The 20,052-nt window shown below is 46.2% G+C and overlaps 2 protein-coding genes across 8 annotated transcripts in view; one reads left to right on the forward strand and one right to left on the reverse strand.

Moving 5' to 3' along the window:
• GSS (glutathione synthetase) overlaps nucleotides 1–5,667 on the forward strand; it is a 29,451-nt gene extending 23,784 nt beyond the window's left edge. For all 4 annotated transcript variants that reach the window (XM_032295176.1, XM_032295173.1, XM_032295175.1 and 1 more), the window contains exons 10-13: nucleotides 2,000–2,194; nucleotides 2,695–2,776; nucleotides 4,519–4,708; nucleotides 5,151–5,667. In XM_032295176.1, the coding sequence (XP_032151067.1) occupies nucleotides 2,000–2,194; nucleotides 2,695–2,776; nucleotides 4,519–4,708; nucleotides 5,151–5,274 (591 nt within the window). In that variant the 3' untranslated portion in view covers nucleotides 5,275–5,667. The remainder of the gene's footprint in view (nucleotides 1–1,999; nucleotides 2,195–2,694; nucleotides 2,777–4,518; nucleotides 4,709–5,150) is intronic.
• Nucleotides 5,668–6,130: 463 nt separating this feature from the next.
• Nucleotides 6,131–20,052, reverse strand: part of ACSS2 (acyl-CoA synthetase short chain family member 2) — a 52,158-nt gene continuing 38,236 nt past the window's right edge. For 2 of the 4 annotated variants that reach the window (XM_032295166.1, XM_032295167.1), the window contains 11 exons: nucleotides 17,115–17,252; nucleotides 15,964–16,134; nucleotides 15,519–15,652; nucleotides 15,197–15,329; nucleotides 15,059–15,115; nucleotides 14,793–14,873; nucleotides 10,538–10,646; nucleotides 8,330–8,398; nucleotides 7,813–7,989; nucleotides 7,154–7,228; nucleotides 6,131–7,019 (listed from right to left, as the gene is read on the reverse strand). In XM_032295166.1, the coding sequence (XP_032151057.1) occupies nucleotides 6,892–7,019; nucleotides 7,154–7,228; nucleotides 7,813–7,989; nucleotides 8,330–8,398; nucleotides 10,538–10,646; nucleotides 14,793–14,873; nucleotides 15,059–15,115; nucleotides 15,197–15,329; nucleotides 15,519–15,652; nucleotides 15,964–16,134; nucleotides 17,115–17,252 (1,272 nt within the window). In that variant the 3' untranslated portion in view covers nucleotides 6,131–6,891. The remainder of the gene's footprint in view (nucleotides 7,020–7,153; nucleotides 7,229–7,812; nucleotides 7,990–8,329; nucleotides 8,399–10,537; nucleotides 10,647–14,792; nucleotides 14,874–15,058; nucleotides 15,116–15,196; nucleotides 15,330–15,518; nucleotides 15,653–15,963; nucleotides 16,135–17,114; nucleotides 17,253–20,052) is intronic. The other 2 variants (XM_032295165.1, XM_032295164.1) reach the window with 2 other exon arrangements.

A 20,052-nucleotide genomic window follows, 5' to 3' on the forward strand; every position in this document is an offset into this window, starting at 1 on the left:
GGAGCTACACTAGAAAATTGAGGGGGCTCCTTCTAGGTCTGTAATTCATCTAGGACTCCCCTCAGGGTTGAACTCTATGGGGAAGCTCCACAGAGGTGGCATCTCTATAGAAGATCCCGTTCTTTAGATAGGTGGTCAACAGTGATGGCAACTTGCGACTAGAGGAGAGAGAAACTGTCTATTGGGAAAATAGGTCCAGATTACAAAACAGGACAAAGGAAACTTAGAAGAGTTTGAGGTAACAAGGAAGGAAAGTTGCATTTAAAGAGGTAAACATTTTTAGAGAACTGAGCGCTCAGAGCAGGTTTAGACGTGGAGATAGATCTGCAAGGCTTAGTGACTTGCTAGGTAACCCTGGGCAAGTCCTTGCTTATCTTTGGTTTTGCTTTCCTGCTTCTAACATAATGGAGCATTTCTCTGGGTTTATCTCTGATGTTCTGGTCACCTGTGATTCTGTGTGGAATGCCAGAATAGTAGTTGGCTGCCAGGGGTTATTGATGAAGATAAGGTGAAGGTGCTACAGGTGGACCAGTAGTACCAAAGGAAGGACAGCATTGGCTGGGGGGTGGTCACAGGAAAGACTTGATCCTGCTGTGTGCAATTTGGCAGAGGTCTGGAGCCAAGGACAGACTATCTCCTTATTGCATGAGGATGGGAACCGGAGTTGGGAGGCATGATTCCCTGCTGTTTCCTTGCCTTTTATACCCTCAGCTCTGGTGGTGATAAACCATTCATCCTGTGATCACCCACTTGAGGCCTTTGTTCATATTTGTCTCTTAGCCTGAGTAGCCCTTCCCCATTGAGTCTCACTTGTCAGACTCTACCCATCCTTCAGAACCCCACTCAAATTTCACCTTATTCAGCAACAATAACAAATATTTATTGAGCACCCACAAAGTGCCAGGACCTGTGTTAGACACTGGAGATACAAGAGAAAACAAGGCAAATGATAAGAGCCCTGTGCTACAGAGCTCACAGTCTGGTCAGAGATGTGGGTATCAGAAAGTAAACAAAAATATGGCCGGGTACAGTGTGTCATACCTATAATCCCAGCACTTTGAGAGGCCCAAGTGGGTAGATTGCATGAGCTCAGGAGTTCAAAACCAGCCTGGGCAACATACAAAACCCCATCTCTACAAAAAATACAAAAATAAGCTTGGTATGGTGGCATGCACCTGTAGTCCCAGCTACTTGGGAGGCTAAGGAGGGAGGATCGCTTGAGCCCGGGAAGTGGAGGTTGCAGTGAGCCAAGATTGTATCACTGCACCCCGGCCTGGGTGACATAGCAAGACCCTGTCTCAAAAGAACAAAAAAAGTAAACAAAAATAGAAAAAAAAAAAATTGCGTGTGTGTGTGTGTGTGTGTGTGTGTGTGTGTGTTTTAGTTTCAGCTAACTGCTTTGAATGAAACAACTGGGTGAAAAGATAGAGAATTATAGGAGACCCACATTAAATAGAGTTGACAGGGAAGCCTTCTCTGAAAAGGCGACATTGAACTGAGACTTAAGGATGGTAAGGATCCAGCTATGCATGGGAAAAGCTGAAAGGAAGGGGGTTTCAGGCTAAGGGAAAAGCAGTACAGGCCCTGAGGAGGGAAAGAGGTTTGCGATTTGAGGAATGACAGGCCTGTGTGGCTAGATTGCAGGAGACGAGGAGTCAGGGATGGTACAAGGTTGAAAAGGTAGACAGGAGCCAAGTCCTGAAGGATCCTGTAGGCCATGGTAACAAGTATGGAACACTAGGAAGCTGACTCATCAGTTTTTTCTACACCCTTACACCTTCTGTTGTTTCCCACAGATTAGGGGAGCCTTGCCTTTTGGGGGGGTCTCACAGTCTGGCACAATGATACATAACTATAACATATCACCCCTGGCTCACAAGGATGTTGCAATGATCCTGGGTGATCATGAGGGTGAAAATATAAATCATACCTGGATGTTCAGTAAAGGTCGGCTGAAGCAAAATAAAGTTGAATTCCATTTGCCTTCTTTGCTCTGCAGAACTGGGAAGCACGTCTACTGCTGGAGAGGTCATGTGCTGTCAAGTGCCCAGACATTGCCACCCAGCTAGCTGGGACTAAGAAGGTGCAGCAGGAGCTGAGCAGGGCAGGCATGCTGGAGATGTTGCTCCCTGGCCAGCCTGAGGCTGTGGCCCGCCTCCGTGCCACCTTTGCTGGCCTCTACTCACTGGACATGGTATGTGGCCAGCCTGTTTCTCCTACCACAGGCCTTGTAGGTGGTAGAGACCTAGAGCTCAATGTGTTGGGGAGGCTGGAGCTGGCATTGTGACAAGGGTTGGTGATGCTCTGGAGAACCCCCAGAACTGTAAGCAGAAGGGCAGTCTCATGATGGAAGAATGGAGGCTGCAATCCATTGTAAGCTCCCTCAGCAAAGGTACAGATGAGGATGGCAAACAGGGGAAGGGACTAAGGCAGGTAGCAAGAATTGAGAACTGTACCAGGCTGCTTGCTGCAGAGCTCTGAGCTGTTGCTAAAGAAAGGCCTGCTCTCATTGCATCTGCCACTGCAGGTGGTTTGTTGGGAGTGTCATCCAGATAATAGCATCCTGCCTGAAGGAATTTATGTCTGTTCCCCTTCCTGCTCTTCCTCTGATGCTGCTCTGCACAACCAGCTGGACCTAAGCTCTTGCCTCTTTCACCTTTAAACTTCTGACAACTGCCTTCTGCCTCCCGCCAGGGTGAAGAAGGAGACCAGGCCATTGCTGAGGCCCTTGCTGCCCCTAGCCGGTTTGTGCTAAAGCCCCAGAGAGAGGGTGGAGGTAGGTGGATCCCCCTTTTGCAGGGCTCTTCAATGAAAGGGACTAGCAGGTCGTGGCCAGTGCTCATTGGCCCTTACTATGGGCACAGTCCCAGGCATGGGGGATACTATTGAAACTGACACAGGTCACATGTTGGACAGTGTCCCCTAAGACACTGTGGCCAAGTATGGGAGCACAGAGGATCTAATTAGCTAGCACTGAAGGGTTTGGACAAGTTTAACCTGAGGTGCCTGTGGGTAGATTGTTGGGAAGTGGGATAGGGTCATATTAGGCTGGAGACAATACATGTCTGTTTTCCTTTCTAGTTCGAAACTCCTTGAGGTCAGGGGTCATATCTGCCTCATAGACTCAGAAGAGAGGATTTTTTTAAATCTTTGTCTTAAGCGGTGGGTAGGAATTTCTCAGGTGGAAAGGAGGAAAAGTGTCCCATAAAGAAGGGACAACCTCAAGCAAAGGCACTGGGCCATGAAAGTGTGGTATGTTTGGAGGTTAGTAAGAAACTGGTGAGGCTGGAAGGGGAGCTGGGATGGGACAGGGATTTCGGCAAGAAAAATGGATGGCATCATGATTATAAAGGGCATGGAATATATACTGAGAAATTTGATTTTATCTTAAGGGTAGTAGGAAGCCATTAGAGAGTTTTAAGCAGGGAAGGGATGCATTGATCCAGGATTCAAGTAGTTAGCAATGGTGGCAAAACTTAGAAAGTTTCTGCGTTGTAGAAGATGTCCTGGAATGAGGGGAGACCTTGGTAGCAGAGAAACAATGGAAGAGGCTGATACTGTTGTTCAGAAGAGCAATGTAGAGGATTGGGCTAGGGCTATGACTGTGGAGCCGGCTGGAGAGACATGTCCTAGATAGTGAGAGGGGGAGTGGAAAGGAAGGAGTTAAATATGACTCAGGAATGCCTTTTGCCTGATTGGGAGTAGGAAGGTCCAGGAGGGGCAGGTTCAGGCAGAAGTAATGAGTTCTGCTTAGACAAGTTAGTTTGTTTGGGGTCCTGTGGGACAGTCATATGATGTCTAAGCTGGGAGCCGGCATTAAAGATTTGGAAGTAGCCAAGCATGGTGGCTCACGCCTGCAATCCCAGCACTTTGGGAGGCCGAGGCAGGTGGATCATGAGGTCTGGAGATCGAGACCATCCTGGCTAACACAGTGAAACGCCATCTCTACTAAAAATACAAAAAATTACCCAGGCATGGTGGCATGCGCCTGTAGTCCCAGCTACTTGGGAGGCTGAGGCAAGGAGAATTACTTGAACTCGGGAGGTAGAGATTGCAATGAGCTGAGACCACGCCACTGCACTCCAGCCTGGGTGACAAAGCGAGACTCTGTTCAAAAAAAAAAAAAATTTTGGAAGTTAACAATTTTTAGGGTATAGATGGAGCCTTGGGAATAGGAGAAACCTGGGAAAAGGTACACGGAAGAGAGAGCAAGCGTGGAGACCAGTTCTTCTGGGGCTCCAGCATTTAAGAGAAGGAGCCAGTAATGGAGCTTGAGAAGGAACAGCCATAGGTAGGAGGAGAGCCAGGGCAGAACAGTGATGGAAGGCGTGTTCACCACATGAGCATGGGCTCTCCTGTCAAAGTGAGCTTCCCTTCTGGGGAACCAGATATGCCCTGGCTTCACTGAGCTGGTGCCAGGAACTGAGGCTGCTGACTTGCCCATGTGGCCCCAGAAGTGAGGGCATGGATGGAGAAGGTAGGCAGAGGATCCAGGGTGACTGGCCAGTTTCATTGCAGGTAACAACCTATATGGGGAAGAAATGGTGCAGGCCCTGAAGCGGCTGAAGGACACTGAGGAGAGGGCCTCCTATATCCTCATGGAGAAGATCGAACCTGAGCCTTTTGATAATTGCCTGCTACGGCCTGGCAGCCCTGTCCAAGTGGTCCAGTGTGTTTCAGAGCTAGGCATCTTTGGAGTCTATGTCAGGTGAGCCAGTCAGCAGAAGCTCTTTCCACTGCCTGCTTGCAAGAGTGCCAGCCAAGTAAGCCTAGAGGGAACACTGGAAAGAGTCAGGAATTCTGGGCTTCGGTGCTAGCTCGGCCAATCCCTAGCTTTGTTACCTGTTTCCTTATCTATTAAATGAGGCCAAGGACCCAAGGCCTGCCCACCTCACCAGGGTATCAAATGAAGCCCTGATGAGAAGTGCTTTGCAACTGTGAAGAAAACTCCAAATAGTACAAAGAAGGACTCAGAAAACATACTTTGACAATCTAGGGCTAGAAGGAGACTCCAGAGACGAATAGAGGCTCTAAAAACCTAGCTCTTCCTTGGGTATAGTTACCCATGTACTGTTCAGTGGGGACAAGGGAAGGTCCTGGGTTTGTGGCTGAGTCCTGGTGATGTGTGTCTCCTGCTTCCATTCCTATAGGCAGGGAAAGTCACTCGTGATGAACAAGCACGTGGGGCATCTACTTCGAACCAAAGCCATCGAGCATGCAGATGGTGGTGTGGCAGCAGGAGTGGCAGTCCTGGACAACCCATACCCTGTGTGAGGGCACAACCAGGCCCACAGGACCTTCTTTCCCCTGTATTTGTCATTCCTCTCCTAGCCCTCCTGAGGGGCTGTCCTCCTAAAGACCTCCAGAGTCTTTATGGAAGGGTAAATGGTGATACTTTCCCCCAGCTCTCCATCTGAGGACCAGAAAAGCTGTGTTTCCCTTAGATGAGATCTAGAGGCCCCCAAATCTTTGGGGTGTGGGTACAGCTGAGGGAAAGCTCTGAGGTAAAGGTCCATGAACCCTGCCCCGCTTCTGTCAGCCCCTTATAGCCTTTTCAGCAGGTTCCAGTGCCTGACTTGGGATAGGACTGAGTGGTAGGAGGAAGGAGAGTGGAGGGGCATAGCCTTTCCCCAATTCTGCCTTAAATAAAGCTGCATTGCTAATTCAGTGATTCCTTACTTTGTGCATAGAAGGGATAGGGGAGCTTTAACCTACGTCAGCCCACTTAAAGTATATTAGAGCAGGGGAAGTGACTGGGCTGTAATCAGGGTCTCCCTAGACCCAGACTCTACAGGTGGGACCCTGAAGTTGCAATTCTTAGCCACCCACTAATGCTCCTACTGGATCATAGGAGGAAGGAGATTCCCTGGCTGGAGCCCAGGAGGGAAGGCAACCATGATGGGACATAACATGTTCCCTCCTGCCAGTGAACTGGCTTCTATCACTTTCCTGCTTAGCTCAGGGGCTTGTCAAAGGGCCTATCAGTGAAGCCTCCTTGGCGCTGCCCAAACCAAAAGTTCTAGAAGGAAGATATTGGGGGTAGTCCTAGGAAATACCCCTCCCCTTCCTATCTGCCACTAATGAATACACAGCCTCAGTGCACAGATACCTAAGAAAACAAGTCATCATCTTCTTGAGATCACAGGCTTTATTCCTACAACCACAGGGCTTGAGACTGACTGGGGCAAAAAAAAAACCCAGAATTTCATCTCAGAATGTCTCCATGGGCAGAGTTCTGTTCAGGGGAGGGGGGAACAGGGGACAAGGAAGACAAGCTCCTCTGGCCCTAGGAACAAAACACATTTACTCCTTCAAAGAAGCAGATGATCTGAATACCCTCTGGAGACTGAATCTGCCCACACAGCCCCTGGAGCAAATGGGCAGACAGTAATGGCATCAGGCACAAAAGGGAATTCAGACCCAGAACAGAAGAAGCAGCAAAATATTTTAAAAATAATAAATTGTTCCTGGACTCACAAGCCATTGTTTTTAAGGACAAGTACATGCCCAGTATAAGTATGGTGATTCCTAAGAGAACTGACATAGGATTACACAGCTGCCTCCCTGCTTCAGTGGAGGCCCTCACATCCCTTCTGAACACTTAACTTGGGTTGGAGAGGTAGCCTTTTTATCCCTGTTCTGGGTTCTGAGAGCTCTGCAGTCTGGAGGCATAGCAGACTGAGGCTGACCTGGGCTCTGTCCCTTCTGCCTGGCAGTCAAAGGAAGTGGTCTCCACACGGGTACGAGGCTGGTTTCCGGTCCCAGACAGCTGGTCAAGGGAGGGCAGTGTGGGTCAGTACTGGCCCTCAGCACTCCTGAGGGGGCAAAGAGGATGCGCAAAAGTTTGGAGAGCCAAGCAGGGGGAAGCCTGGGTAAAGGTCAGGGTCATGTTCACTGGATGGTCAGGCAGCGGTGGCTGAAGAGGTGACTGATGACAGATGGGTCAGCCACAGTAGACGTGTCCCCCAGGTCATGGTCATTCTGAGCAATCTTCCGAAGCACTCGCCTCATGATTTTCCCTGGGGAACCACAGACTTCTAGTTACTTGGTGAAAGGACTGACCCGCCCCAGCCCTGCCACAGGCTTTCATCCACACACCCCCCCCACCACCAGACCTCAGCCCATCCCAATCCATGGAGGCCTCTGAACATACCTGAGCGGGTTTTTGGCAAGCCAGGTGCATTCTGGATGTAGTCTGGTGTGGCAATGGGGCCAATCTTTTCTCTAACTGTAACCAACAAATCATCAAACATTTTCAGCACCCTTAGCCAGACTTTTAAAAACCAAAGTAAAGATGGCTTTGTTCCCCACCTGTTTCCTTTTCAAGGCCCTGCCCAGAGACAGCCTCAGGATCACTGCTTCTCTTGCTCTCAACACAATGTCTCTTTACTCTCTCATTTTAGCTTATGGAACTCAGGCTGTAGAATGAGCCTGCTAGAGTTTAAATGCCACCTTTCTAGAGGCCTTGGGCAAGTGACTTACCTTCTATGAGTTTCAGTTTCATCATCTTTAGAATGAAGGTAACACTAAGATCTGTTTCATGGAGGTGACTATAGGGATTGAGTGGGGTAATTCATTTAAACCACTTAGCCTAGTGGTGGCATGAAGTATTCTATAAATGTTGGCCATTATTATTATCCTAGTGGGAGACTAGTAGAGACTGAACAGGAAGAGGGCAATCAGCCCATAGGGCCTTCTGGAATATGTTTGTGGTTTGGGGAGCAGCTCACTCTAGCCCCTCCCCAACAACTTGCAATGATAACTGGGCCTCCAAGACAGACCCTATAGTCCCTGCCCAGGGAGGCTCCTCACTCTGCTTCTTGAGCTCCTCGGTGAGCTTGGGGCTGAAGTTGTGGCCATCACACAGGGTGACAAAACAGTAGAGGCATTCACCCTTCACAGGATGAGGGTGGCCCACCACAGCTGCCTCTGCAACAGCCTCATGTTCCACAAGTGCTGACTCCACCTCTGCTGTACTCAGCAGGTGTCCTTGTCAAGAGAAAGGAAGCGCCATGAGAGAGATCCCAGCCTCTGCCCCAGCCCCTGCTCCATCTGTACCCACAGGACAGTCCTGATCTGATCAAATGGAAAAGGCCCTTCATTCAGTCCTCACATGACATGCTTTCAGTCACCCCACCATCCCAGTTCCCCTATTCCAGGTACATTCCAGTGTTCATGACTCCTAAAACCTGGGCCCGGAACTGAATGCTGTACTTAGTACATACATGGTCTGGCCAAAGGACACTTGTGGGCTCTCATGGAAGGCTTCCACTGGGTGTTGCCAGAGGAGCAGAGTTAATGAGATGGGAAGGTGGCCCCTGGCCCTCACCAGATACATTGAGCATGTCATCAATCCTGCCAGTGATCCAGTAATAGCCATCCTGGTCCCGCCGGCAGCCTGGGAAGAAATGCAAAACCTACTAAATAAAAACCCTTCAGTAGGGTACCTGATCCAGATTACCAAACTGCCATACCCTCTGCAATAGCCTTCTAACAAGTCTTCTGCTTCTACTTTTGCCCTCTGTGGTGGCCAGCCTCCAAGATGGCCCTGCTGATCTCTGCCTCTTGGTATTCACAGCCCTGGCAGTCCTCTTTCTCATTGTACTAGGGTTAGTCTGTGTTATCAGCAGAATTTGGCAGAAGTGATAGGATGTCACTTCTGAAATTAGGTTGTAGAAGATATCTAGCTTGTCTTGGTTGTGTTGTCTCAGATCATTTGCTGTGGGGTAAGCCAGTGCCATGTTGTGAGCAGTCCTATGGCGAGGTGAGGAACTGAGGATTCCTGCTAACAAGCATGCAAGTGAGCATGAACATAGGTCCTCCAGGCTCAGTCAGATCTTCAGATGACTATAGCCCCTACCAACAGTTTAACTGAAACCCACAAGAGACCCAGAATGAGAGCAACCCAGCTAAACTGTTCACAGACTCCTGATCCTCAGAAACTGTATGAGATAATATTTGTTAAGTTTCCAACTTTTGGGATAATTTGTTCCATGGCAATAGATAACTAGTATACTCACCTAAAGGCAAAGTTATTTTCTTTTTTTTTTTTAAGAGACAGAATTTTACAATGTTGGCCAGGCTGGTCTTGAACTCCTGACCTCAAGTGATCCACCTGCCTCAGCCTCCCAAAGTGCTGGAATTACAGGCGTGAGCCACTGTGCCCAGCCAAAGTTATTTTCTGGACAGTAAATCAGTTCTTAGCACTCCCCTGCTTAAAACCCCAAAAGGTTTCCCACTGTACTTTGAATAGAATTCAAACTCCTCACCATGGCCCACAAGACCCTCCCTATATTACATTTTCTTTTCTTTTTTCTTTCTTTCTACCCTCCCTATATTACATACATCTCCAACGTCACATAATATTCTTCTTTTTGCTTGCTACACTCCAGCCGCACAGGCTTCAGTCCATTCCTCAGACATCTCAAGCTTGTGTCCCTCTGCACAGAACACTTTTACTCTAGATTATGCCTGTTTCCTTCTCGGGCTTCAGGTCTCTGCTCTAATGTCACTTCAGAGAAGTATTCTCTGACTATCCTGTTCAGTAGCCATCCCTGCAAACACTCATTATCATGTTACCCTGTTTATTTTTCTTCATAGCACTTATCTCTACCTAAGATAAGCTTATTTATTTGTTTGCTGGGCTTATTGTCTATCTCCCCTTACTAGAATCCTCCTCTTCCCCATGAGGGAAGAGACTTTGACTATATTATTCATGATAATAGCCCCTGTGCTTAGATCAGTGCCTAGACACAATAGGTGCTCAGATCTTATGGATGAATGGATTGGTGGATGAATAAATGGACAAACACAGGCTCCAAACATGGAGACAAATATGTCATAATACTATGTACTGCCACATGCCCCGTCTCTTTCAACACAGGAGCATACATTGTACATCTTTCCTCGTACATCAAAGTTCAGATGGCACCATCCTGAGACTCCTCCTGCTATATCATTCCTGCCCTTACAGTCTTCTTTGTAGCTCTGGCTAGATACCGGATACTGACATGTAGGACACATTCTTCTCTGATTTTCTTTACCCCTAACCAACTGATCTAGTTTGGATGTTTGTCCCTTCCAAATCTCATGTTGAAATGTGATCCCCAGTGTTGGAGGTGGGGCCTGGTGGGAGGTGTTTTGGTCATGGGGGGCAGATCCTTCATGAATGGCTTGGTGCTATACTTGCAGTAATGAGTGAGTTCTCACTCTATGAGTTCATGCAAGATCTGGTTGTTTAACAGAGGCTGGCAGCTCCTCCTTCTCTCCCTTGGTTCCTCCCTTGCCATGTCATACACTGGCTCTCCCTCCGCTTTCTGCCATGATTGGAAGGTACCTAAGGCCTCACCAGAAGCAGATGCCAGCACCATACTTCCTGTACAGCCTGAAGAATGATGATCCAAAATAAATCTTTTTTCTTTATAAGTCACCCAGTCTCAGGTACTCTTTTATAGCAACACACCAACTCTTCCTGAAAATGGAAGTTGAAGGTACATGTCTTAGTGGGAGGTGCAAGAAGGGGATAGCTAACGCTCACCATCTCCTGTAACATAGTATCCAGGGAACTTCTTAAAGTAGGTTGTCTCAAAGCGTTCATGGTTCCCATAGACTGTGCGCATGATCCCTGGCCAGGGCTGCTTGAACACCTGGGGAGTGAGGAAGGGATAGTGATCGCATTTGCTATGCTGTCTCACTGAAAGATAATTACAGCTTTTCTAAACCTGGGGGAAAGTGTCCTGAATACCATTCCTGAGAAGTAGGACAAAGTACAGGCTTTAGAGACAGATGATCCTGCCTTGGAATCCCAGCTCTACCATTTACTAGCTAGGTGATCTCAGGGAAGTAACTTTACCTCTCTGAGCTCTGAACTTCAGGATCCTCATCTGCAAATCAGAGAAAATAATTTCTGTCTTCTAAAGTTACTGTGAGGATTAAATTAATACTATATGGAAATTGCCTAGCCCAGTGTTCTATTATTAAGTGTTTAGTAAATTTGTGTCTCCTTCTGAGTAATCCTTCAGAAAGCAGGTCCATTTGATACAAATGAAAACAGTCATTTTAAAAAAGTGGTACCCAGCCAGGCATGGTGGCTTACGCTTATAATCCTAGCACTTGGAGAGAGATCCAAGATGGCTGATCACTAGCAGCTCGGGACTGTAGCTCCCACTGAAAGCACAGAGAACGAGAGGACGCCACACTTTCAGATCAATTTTTGTTGCTCACGCACCAGGAGATTCCCAGCGGAGGAGCCTCACAGGTCGCCAGCGCGACTCTTGAGGCCGGTGAGGCGGTTTTGCCGCTGCCTTGGTGCAGCAGTTCTTGGTGCAGTCAGAAAAGCACCATCAATCATAACGCCGCTGTTTTGGCCGGCGCAGTGGATTGCTCAGATTTTAGCGCCGGGAATCAACAAGTTGGACGTCCATTCAGAAACCCAACTATAAAAACGGTAATTATAAAGACCACAGATGGATAAATCTATAACGAAGGGAAGAAACCAGCCTAAAAAGGCTGAGAATACCCAAAATCAGAACGCCTCTCCCTCTACAGGGGATCACAGTTCGTCATCAGCAACAGAACAAGGCCTGATGGAGAAAGACTGTGTTCCATTAGCAGAAGCAGGCTTTAAAAAGTGGATGATAAGAAACTTCTGGGAATTAAAAGAACTTGTTCTAACCCAATGCAAAGAAACTAAGAACTTTGAAAAAAGGTTTGACGAAATGTTAACAATAACACACAATTTAGAGAGGAATATAAGTGAATTAATGGAGCTGAAAAACACAACACGAGAACTTTGTGAACTATGCACAAGTTTTAACAGCCGAATTGATCAAGCAGAAGAAAAGATATCAGAGGTCGAAGACCAACTTAATGAAATAAAACAAAAAGACAAGACTAGAGAAAAAAGGATAAAAAAGGACGAGCAAAGTCTACAAGAAATTTGGGACTATGTGAAAAGACCTAATCTATGTTTGATAGGTGTACCTGAATGTGACGAAGAGAATCAATCCAAGCTGGAAAATACGCTTCAGGATATTATTCAGGAAAACTTTCCCAACCTAGCAAGGCAGGACAATATTCAACTCCAGGTAATACAGAGAACACCACAAAGATATTCCTCAAGAAGACCAACCTCAAGGCACATAATCGCCAGATTCACCAGGGTTGAAATGAAGGAGGAAATACTGAGGGCAGCCAGAGAGAAAGGTCAGGTTACCCATAAAGGGAAACCTATCAGACTCACAGCAGATTTCTCAGCAGAAACCCTATAAGCCAGAAGAGAGTGGAGGCCAATATTCAACATCCTTAAAGAAAAGAACTTTCAACCCAGAATTTTACATCCAGCCAAACTAAGCTTCATAAGCGAAGGAAAAATAAAATCTTTTGTGAACAAGCAAGCACTCAGAGATTTCATCACCACCAGGCCTGCTTTACAAGAGCTTCTGAAAGAACCACTACAAATAGAAAGGAACAACCAGTATCAGCCTTTCTAAAAAATACCAAAAAATAAAGAACATCAATATAATTAAGAACTTACATCAACTAATGGGCAAAACAGCCAGCTAACATTAAATGGCAATATCAAACTCACATATATTGTTATTAATTCTAAATTTAAATCGACTAAATCCTCCAATCCAAAGACACAGACAGGCAAAAAAAGCCAAGACCCACTGGTATGCTACATCTAGATCCATCTCACATGCAAGGATACACAAAGACTCAAAACAAAGGGATGGAGAAAAATTTACCAACCAAATGGAGAGCAAAAATAAATAAATAGAAAGCAGGAGTTGCAATTTTTGCTGATAAAATAGACTTTAAAGCAACAAAGATCAAAAGAAGCAAAGAAGGATATTACATAATGATAAAAGGATCAATGTAACAAGAAGAGCTAAAGATCCTAACTATATACGCACCCAATACAGGAATACCCAGATATATAAGACTTATAAAGAGACTTGAACTCCCACACAATAATAGTGGGAGACTTCAACATCAATATTAGACAGATCAATGAGACAGAAAGTTAACATCGATATCCAGGACTTGAACTCAGATCCGGAACAAATAGACTTAATTAACATTTATAGAACTCTCTACTTTAAATACACAAAATATACACTCTTATCAGTACCACATCACATCTATTTATAGGTTTAAATGAAATATTGGTTGGCTGCTTGTTAGTTATTTTCTTCCCTCATTTTTTTTTTTTATGTCTCTATTATTAAACACAATTACAGGCATACCCATTTTTAGACTGCATTCTAGCCCGGGCAATAAAGCAACACCCCTGTTCTCTCTCCCTCTTCCTCTTCCTCTCCTTCATTCTTTTTTTTTCTTTTTTTTTTATTCTTTCTCTTTCTTTCTTTCTTTCTATCTTTCTTTCTTTCTCTCTCTCTCTCTTTCTTTCTTTCTTCTCTTTCTTCTTCTAAAAAAAAAAAAAATCCTAGCACTTTGGAAGGCTGAGGCAGGCAGATCACTGAGGTTGGGAGTTCAAGACTAGCCTGACCAAAATGAAAAAACCCTGACTCTACTAAAAGAAAAAAATTAGCCGGGCATGGTGGTGGATGCCTGTAATCCCAGCTACTCGGGAGGCTCAGGCAGGAGAATCTCTTGAACCCAGGAGGCAGAGGTTGTGGTGACCCGAGATCGTGCCATTGCACACCAGCCTGGGCAACAAGAGCGAAACTCTGTCTCAAAAAAAAAAAAAAAAAAAAGATACACACACCCAAGTAAATAATTATTGCCCTATCAGTAACATTCTTTGGCAGCAGATGGATGGAATGGATGGAATTCTAGGCTGAGTCAGAAGGCCTGGATGTACACATCCTGCCCCTGTTACTAACTTGCTCTTGGGGAAGTGAAATGGGGTGGGGTTGAAGTGACAGGTGAGGCTCCTACAAGTACAAATACAATAATCACAACAGCTGATGTTTATCAAGTATTAATTGTTAGTTTCTCTGCTAATCCCTTCACATGGATTATCTAAATCAAGCAAGTAACCATAGGAGATAAAGGCACTATTTTTTTCTTTTTTTCTTTTTTTTTTTTTGAGACGGAGTTTTGCTCTTGTCACTCAGGCTGGAGTGGAATGGCACGATTTCAGCTAATGCAAACTTCACCTCCTGGGTTCAAGAGATTCTTCTGTCTCAGCCTCCCATGTCGCTGGGATTACCGACGTCCACCACTGCATTGTCTAATTTTTGTATTTTTAGTAGAGACAAGGTTTCACCATGTTGGCCAGGGAGGTCTTGCACTCCTGATCTCAGGTGATCCACCTGCCTCAGCCTCCCAAATTGTTGGGATTACAGGTGTAAGCCACCGCACCCAGCCAGAGGCACCATTTTAACCCTATTTTACAAATTAGAAAATGTAGGTTCAGAGGGGTTAGGTAACTTATCTCAGGTCACAAAAGTGGCAGAGCTAGGATTTGAACCCAGGCAGGGTGACTCCAGATCCTACATGACTTTTCACTATGTTATGAAGCCTCCTTTGTCTAGACTGTTTGTCAAAAGAAGATGGGACTAAATCTTCCAGACCCAGAAAGTTACCATCAGGAATCTGAGCAGACTCTTAAAAGTCCCTTAAGAGACTTATGGCCCAAAAGGAAGAGATGCAGGCAAAGTATCCAGGGTCCCCTCCAGGGTCTCTCAGTGAGCAAACCTCCAGCCATGAAGCTCAGTCCTAAGCAGCTACCAGGAGAGATCAGGTTATTAACTGTAAAACAAAGTACCCTTGGCAGACCCTTTCCCCCTCTTCTTAAAGACTCACAAGAGCCAGGGCCTCACCAGATAGCCTTCAGCTTCACCTTCTAACTCTTCCCCAGACTCATTCAGGATTGCAGGAGCTACACCAAAGAATGGGAATGTCTAGAAGCAAACAGGAGACAGAACCCAGGAAGAGGAATGAGGCAACTCTGACACAACTCCCAAGGAGCTCCAGAACCCCAAATTCCTCACACATATCAGTCCAGTTCTCCACTGTTTAGCTAGGCCAAATGCCTCAAGACACTATCCCTGCCTAGCCCAAGACCAGCCAGGGGAACGTCACTCACAGCAGAACCAGGCTTCATGCGTGTGGCACCAGGAAGTGGAGTCAACATGTGGCCACCCTGTAGAAGTCAGAGATGAGAAATTTGAGTCAATATTCCTGCATTATCCCTGAGCCCCAGCCTTCTGAACCCTTCACTCACTGTCTCTGTTTGCCAGAAGGTGTCCACGATGGGGCAGCGCTGGGCACCTACCACCCGGTGGTACCACAGCCAGGCCTCAGGGTTGATGGGTTCACCCACTGTGCCTAACACCTGCAAGGATGCCCGGCTATGCCTGGGGCAGAGGATGGGAGAGAGGAAGGCTCTGAGTACTACTGGAGGACACATATATCCAAGTTTTTCTATTGCCACATCCTCTATTCCAGGTCAGGGGGTTGGGACAATGGAAAGGAAGAGACTATATAAAGGCCAGCACCCATCTCTGAGGGACACCCATGGGGCAGCAACTGGGAAGGGATCTCACTTGGTGACAGGCTCATCTCCAAACTTCATGAGCAGACGGATGGCTGTGGGTGCTGTGTAGAACTTGGTCACCTTGTATTTGTCCACAATGCTCCACAGGCGGCTCACATCCGGATATGTGGGAATCCCCTCAAACTGACCCATAAGGCTAGTCATTCCCAATCTTTCCCAATAGGCCTTCCATTCATCCCCCTACTATTCCCTCAGGTTCAGTATTTTGACCATTCTGACAAACCATATCTTCACTTCCTGACCAGACAAACCAAGATACCTTCCTAGTCAGGATACACAACCCTCTCAGGACTTCTCTTTCTCCAGGAAACAGATGATTGTGTAAGTACCCCTCCCTCTAGACCAAGTATCCTTGGGAGGCAGTCACTCAGGATAATAATCTTGTCCATCCCCCCACTAGGCCAGGTAGCCATGGGTCCCAGCTCCCTTCTCACCAAAACACTGGTGGCACCATTGGCCAGAGGCCCATAGGTGACATAGGAATGGCCAGTGATCCAACCAATGTCTGCTGTGCACCAGAACACATCCGCCGCATGGAAGTCAAACACATACTTGAAGGTTGTGGCTACATAGAGCATGTAGCCCCCAACTGTGTGAACCACACCCTGTGGGAAGGATGGGGAACAGGTTAGGGCCTCATGCGTACCCCTACTGACCACCAAATGGATGTTAGGTAGGGGTGTAGCAAGATCCTCCTCAGGGATTCCAGCCCTGCCACCACCCCTTTCACAGCATCCATCTATCTTCCAATCTCCTTTTCTCCATGCTCCCATCTCGTCTCCTTGATCACACTCCTGATGACATGCATGCCTATCAGTCCATCATTCACACCAACACCATCAGATAGTATTTCAGAGACACCTACATTACTCACACACACATGAACACTCCTAGCACACTCATATTTAATAGTCCCTCTGTTGTGTATGTGTGCCCATGCACCCAATTACACACCATCAGAGTGAGTGGGAAAAAAGATAATCCTCTCTGCTTACTCCATTCTTACCCCCATCTCTATGAAAGGGAGGCCAAAATTGTGTTTCTTAAGGCTCATCGAGGGATATTTCAAAGCCTATGGAGATAATTTAGGAATTGGGTGGGCAGAAAATAGAGTGACATAGCTTTCAAGTCAATGGAAGAATCAGAGTTTTCTTAAGTGTTTCTGGCTCCCACACTGTGTGCTGGTAGAGGACTACATGTTAACAGTATGCCATGTGGAACGAATTGAACTCTAAGAGTTACGGTCTTAGAAGCCTGAGAGGGATCTCTGTGCCCAGCCTTGGCCTTCAGTTAACAGAATAGCTCTCCTTCAGCCAAACCATGAGGGCATAGGGAAAGAACTTCCATGTCAGCTATATAAAACTCTCCACCTGAATTGTCTCACCCTGGGCCTCACCACCTATAGATTGAGAATTTATGTCTTAATTTGATTTAGAAAAGACAATGTTACATTTCCAAAACTTAGGGTTGTAGTAAAAAAATAATTTCATTACCTATTTCCTCAGAAACTTACTTCTTACCCCTATATAATACACACACACACAAAAACACACACACACACACACACACACACACACACACTTGCCTTGGGTTTTCCTGTGGAGCCACTGGTGTACAGGATGAAGAGTGGGTCCTCGGCATCACACCACTCGGGCTCACACTCATCCCCTGCCTCTTGCATGAGCTCATGCCACCATAAGTCGATCCCTTGGTTCCATGAGATCTGCAGGGAGAGGAAGACAGGAATGGGCAGGGAAGAACTGTGAACAGCTCAAGATGGGGACAAGATACACCCGTACCTTGCCCCTGGAGGGAATGAGATGGGACAGGCAGGTAGGAGTACAGGAAGGGAGAGAAGGCCCTTCAAGGATAGAACGGAACAGAAAGAACAGGAACAGAACCCAAGCTTAATGAGTACTCCAACCACCCTGCCATCCTACCCCCATCTCTTCCCAGAACTCCTCTTACCTGGCCTCAGGCTGAGGAGGAGCCCTTGACTGGTCCCTTCCCATCCTTCAATTCTCAGCAGAAATGTCACCTTCTTGGAAAGGCTTTACCTGAATAGTATCTTATAGATTCCCACCCCCCAACCCTGCTATTATTATTGATCACAGCACCATGTTTCTTTTCCACATAGTACAGATTTCCAGTTATTTTATTTAATTGCTTACTTGATTACTGTCTCCCCAACTAGTACCCCTATGAAGGCAGTGGCATGTCTTTCCCCCCGATCCCTGCCTTATCTCCAACGCCTAGCAAAGTGCCTGGCACTCAGTAAATTTTTGTTGGACGAATGACTATGCACACACAGGTCTACATACATACATATGTACTTACGGGACTAGGCTCATTAGCAAGGATGCAGACACCACACAATTCAGAAATGCAAAATTAGTCAGAACCTATAGGTGAGGTGGGCACCTGAACCCTGTTAGTAGTAAAATACATCAGTAGATTTTGGTCCAAGCACTTTTCCCTGCATGTCTAGACCCAATCCACATCTGCAGGTTCCTACACTAGCTCTGTTCCTATCTTGACACCACTAGTATGAATAGGGTTTCCCACAGAGACTTTTACTTGAGGGGACAGGTTCCATTCACTTCAAGTTGGTAGCGAAGGCACAAGGTGGACTTCTCCCAGTAGAAGGATGTCCCCCTATCCCTGAATTTGATAATTACTTCTGGATCTGTCATCCTGAAACTTCTCTAAACTCTCCTTTGAAACTGTTTTACTTTGCTGTCTATATTACCTCTTTGAACACTAGTTTTGAGCCTACTATCTGCTGAATGAAGTTAGAGCCCTGGAATTTGTCCAAAATCTTCAGTGTACTTCAATACCAGTTCTGCCACTTCCTAGCTATATGGCCTTGGGCAAGTCACTTTACCTTAAGTCTCACCTGTTAAAAATGAGGACAGTCGTTCTTGTCCTAATGAACTCACAGGATGTGGTAAACACCAAAAGAGGAAAGTATTATCTAGTAAACACCAAGCCTTGGATTGCCTCAAGGGTAGAGGTTGGGGTGAGATGAGGAAAACTGATGAACTCAGGAGAGACAGAGGTTAGTTCAGTGACTCCTGGGAGTTAAGAGTGTAGAGCTGGGTGCCGTGGCTCATGCCTGTAATCTCAGCACTTTGGGAGGCCAAGGTGGGTAGATCACCTGAGGTCAGGAGATCAAGACCAGTCTGGCCAACATGGTGAAACCCCACCTCTACTAAAAATACAAAAAGTATCCAGGTATGGTGGCAGTAGCCTGTAATCCCAGCTACTCAGGAGGCTGGGGCAGGAGAATTGATTGAAACTGGGAGGCAGAGGTTGCAGTGAGCCGAGACCGTACCACTGTACTCCAGCCTGGGCAACAGAGTAAGACTCTGTCTCAAAAAAACAAACAAGCAACAACAACAAAAAAACAACTTAAGAGGGTGATGATGGGAATTTTTTGGAGTTTGCTTTAGCTGTCACAAAGTCCTCTCATATTCATTAGATTCCTGCATGTTCAATGGCCCTGGTTGGCAGGTAGACATGGTGGTGTAAGAGAAATGCCCTTCTCCCATTATAAGGATATACGTTAATTTGTTGTGTGCATATTTGGTTAAAAAACTCCTGAAGTGTTAGATACATAGCTTGATAAATTAGAAAATGACTCCCTTCTTTCTGTACTACCTGCCCCTTATGGTAGAGAATTTGAAATTTCTGGATTATAAACATAAAAATGACAAGCCTAGAAAAAGGAAGAAGAGAGAGAAAGCTGCCCACAGTTAGAAAACATTAGAACACACCCGATTTTGTCATCCATATGCATCTACACATACATTGTCACATGGATACTTTTTTTCCTGCCAAATGATCACTTGAGATGAGGGTACTAAGGTATTCAATCAGAAGTATCAATACTACTTTGGACAAATGGTGCTGGTCCACAGCACTGTGAACCGTCATAGAAAAGGCACTAAGTACACATAAGGGCAAGGCATAGTTACACCGTGGGCCTGCAATGAGGGCACTCTTATAATCTTATAATATTATTTCTTTTGTGGGGGTGTGTGTGTGTGTATACAGAGGTGGAGGGGTTAGAGTACTCCAGGTGTGGAACTGATAACTGGCACCAGGAAGCAGAGTGAACTCAATTAGTAGAGCAAACTTTGGTTGTGAATTAGGTGTGTGCCTATGAGGCCCCAGGCTCTGAACCAGGAAAAGGTCTGAATTTTCTTAAGAATTAAGGAGTTGGCCTTTGTCCTTGGTCCAGGATAGCCTCAGGGAGGGCACCTGCCCTCCGAAAGAGGAATATGAGGGAGCTCATAGATGATATGGTTGAGGAGGGTACCTGCAAACCCTGCCAGGCTCTGCCTGGAAGATTGTTTAAGGATAAAGGGTTTGAAGCTCTGCCAGGATTTTTGCAGCTCTTTTGAAAATTATTTTTAAATTTTTAAATAGGGGGCCCATTGTCAGAAAGATTTTTGCGGCTTTGACTGCAATTCTCGGACCAACAAGCCTGTACTTTTTAAGCCTTTTTTTTTTTTTTTTTT

The sequence above is a fragment of the Sapajus apella genome, unplaced genomic scaffold (genome assembly GCF_009761245.1).
Source record: "Sapajus apella isolate SASKATOON/1434 unplaced genomic scaffold, GSC_monkey_1.0 scaffold33, whole genome shotgun sequence".
NCBI classification, from domain to species: Eukaryota; Metazoa; Chordata; class Mammalia; order Primates; family Cebidae; genus Sapajus; species Sapajus apella.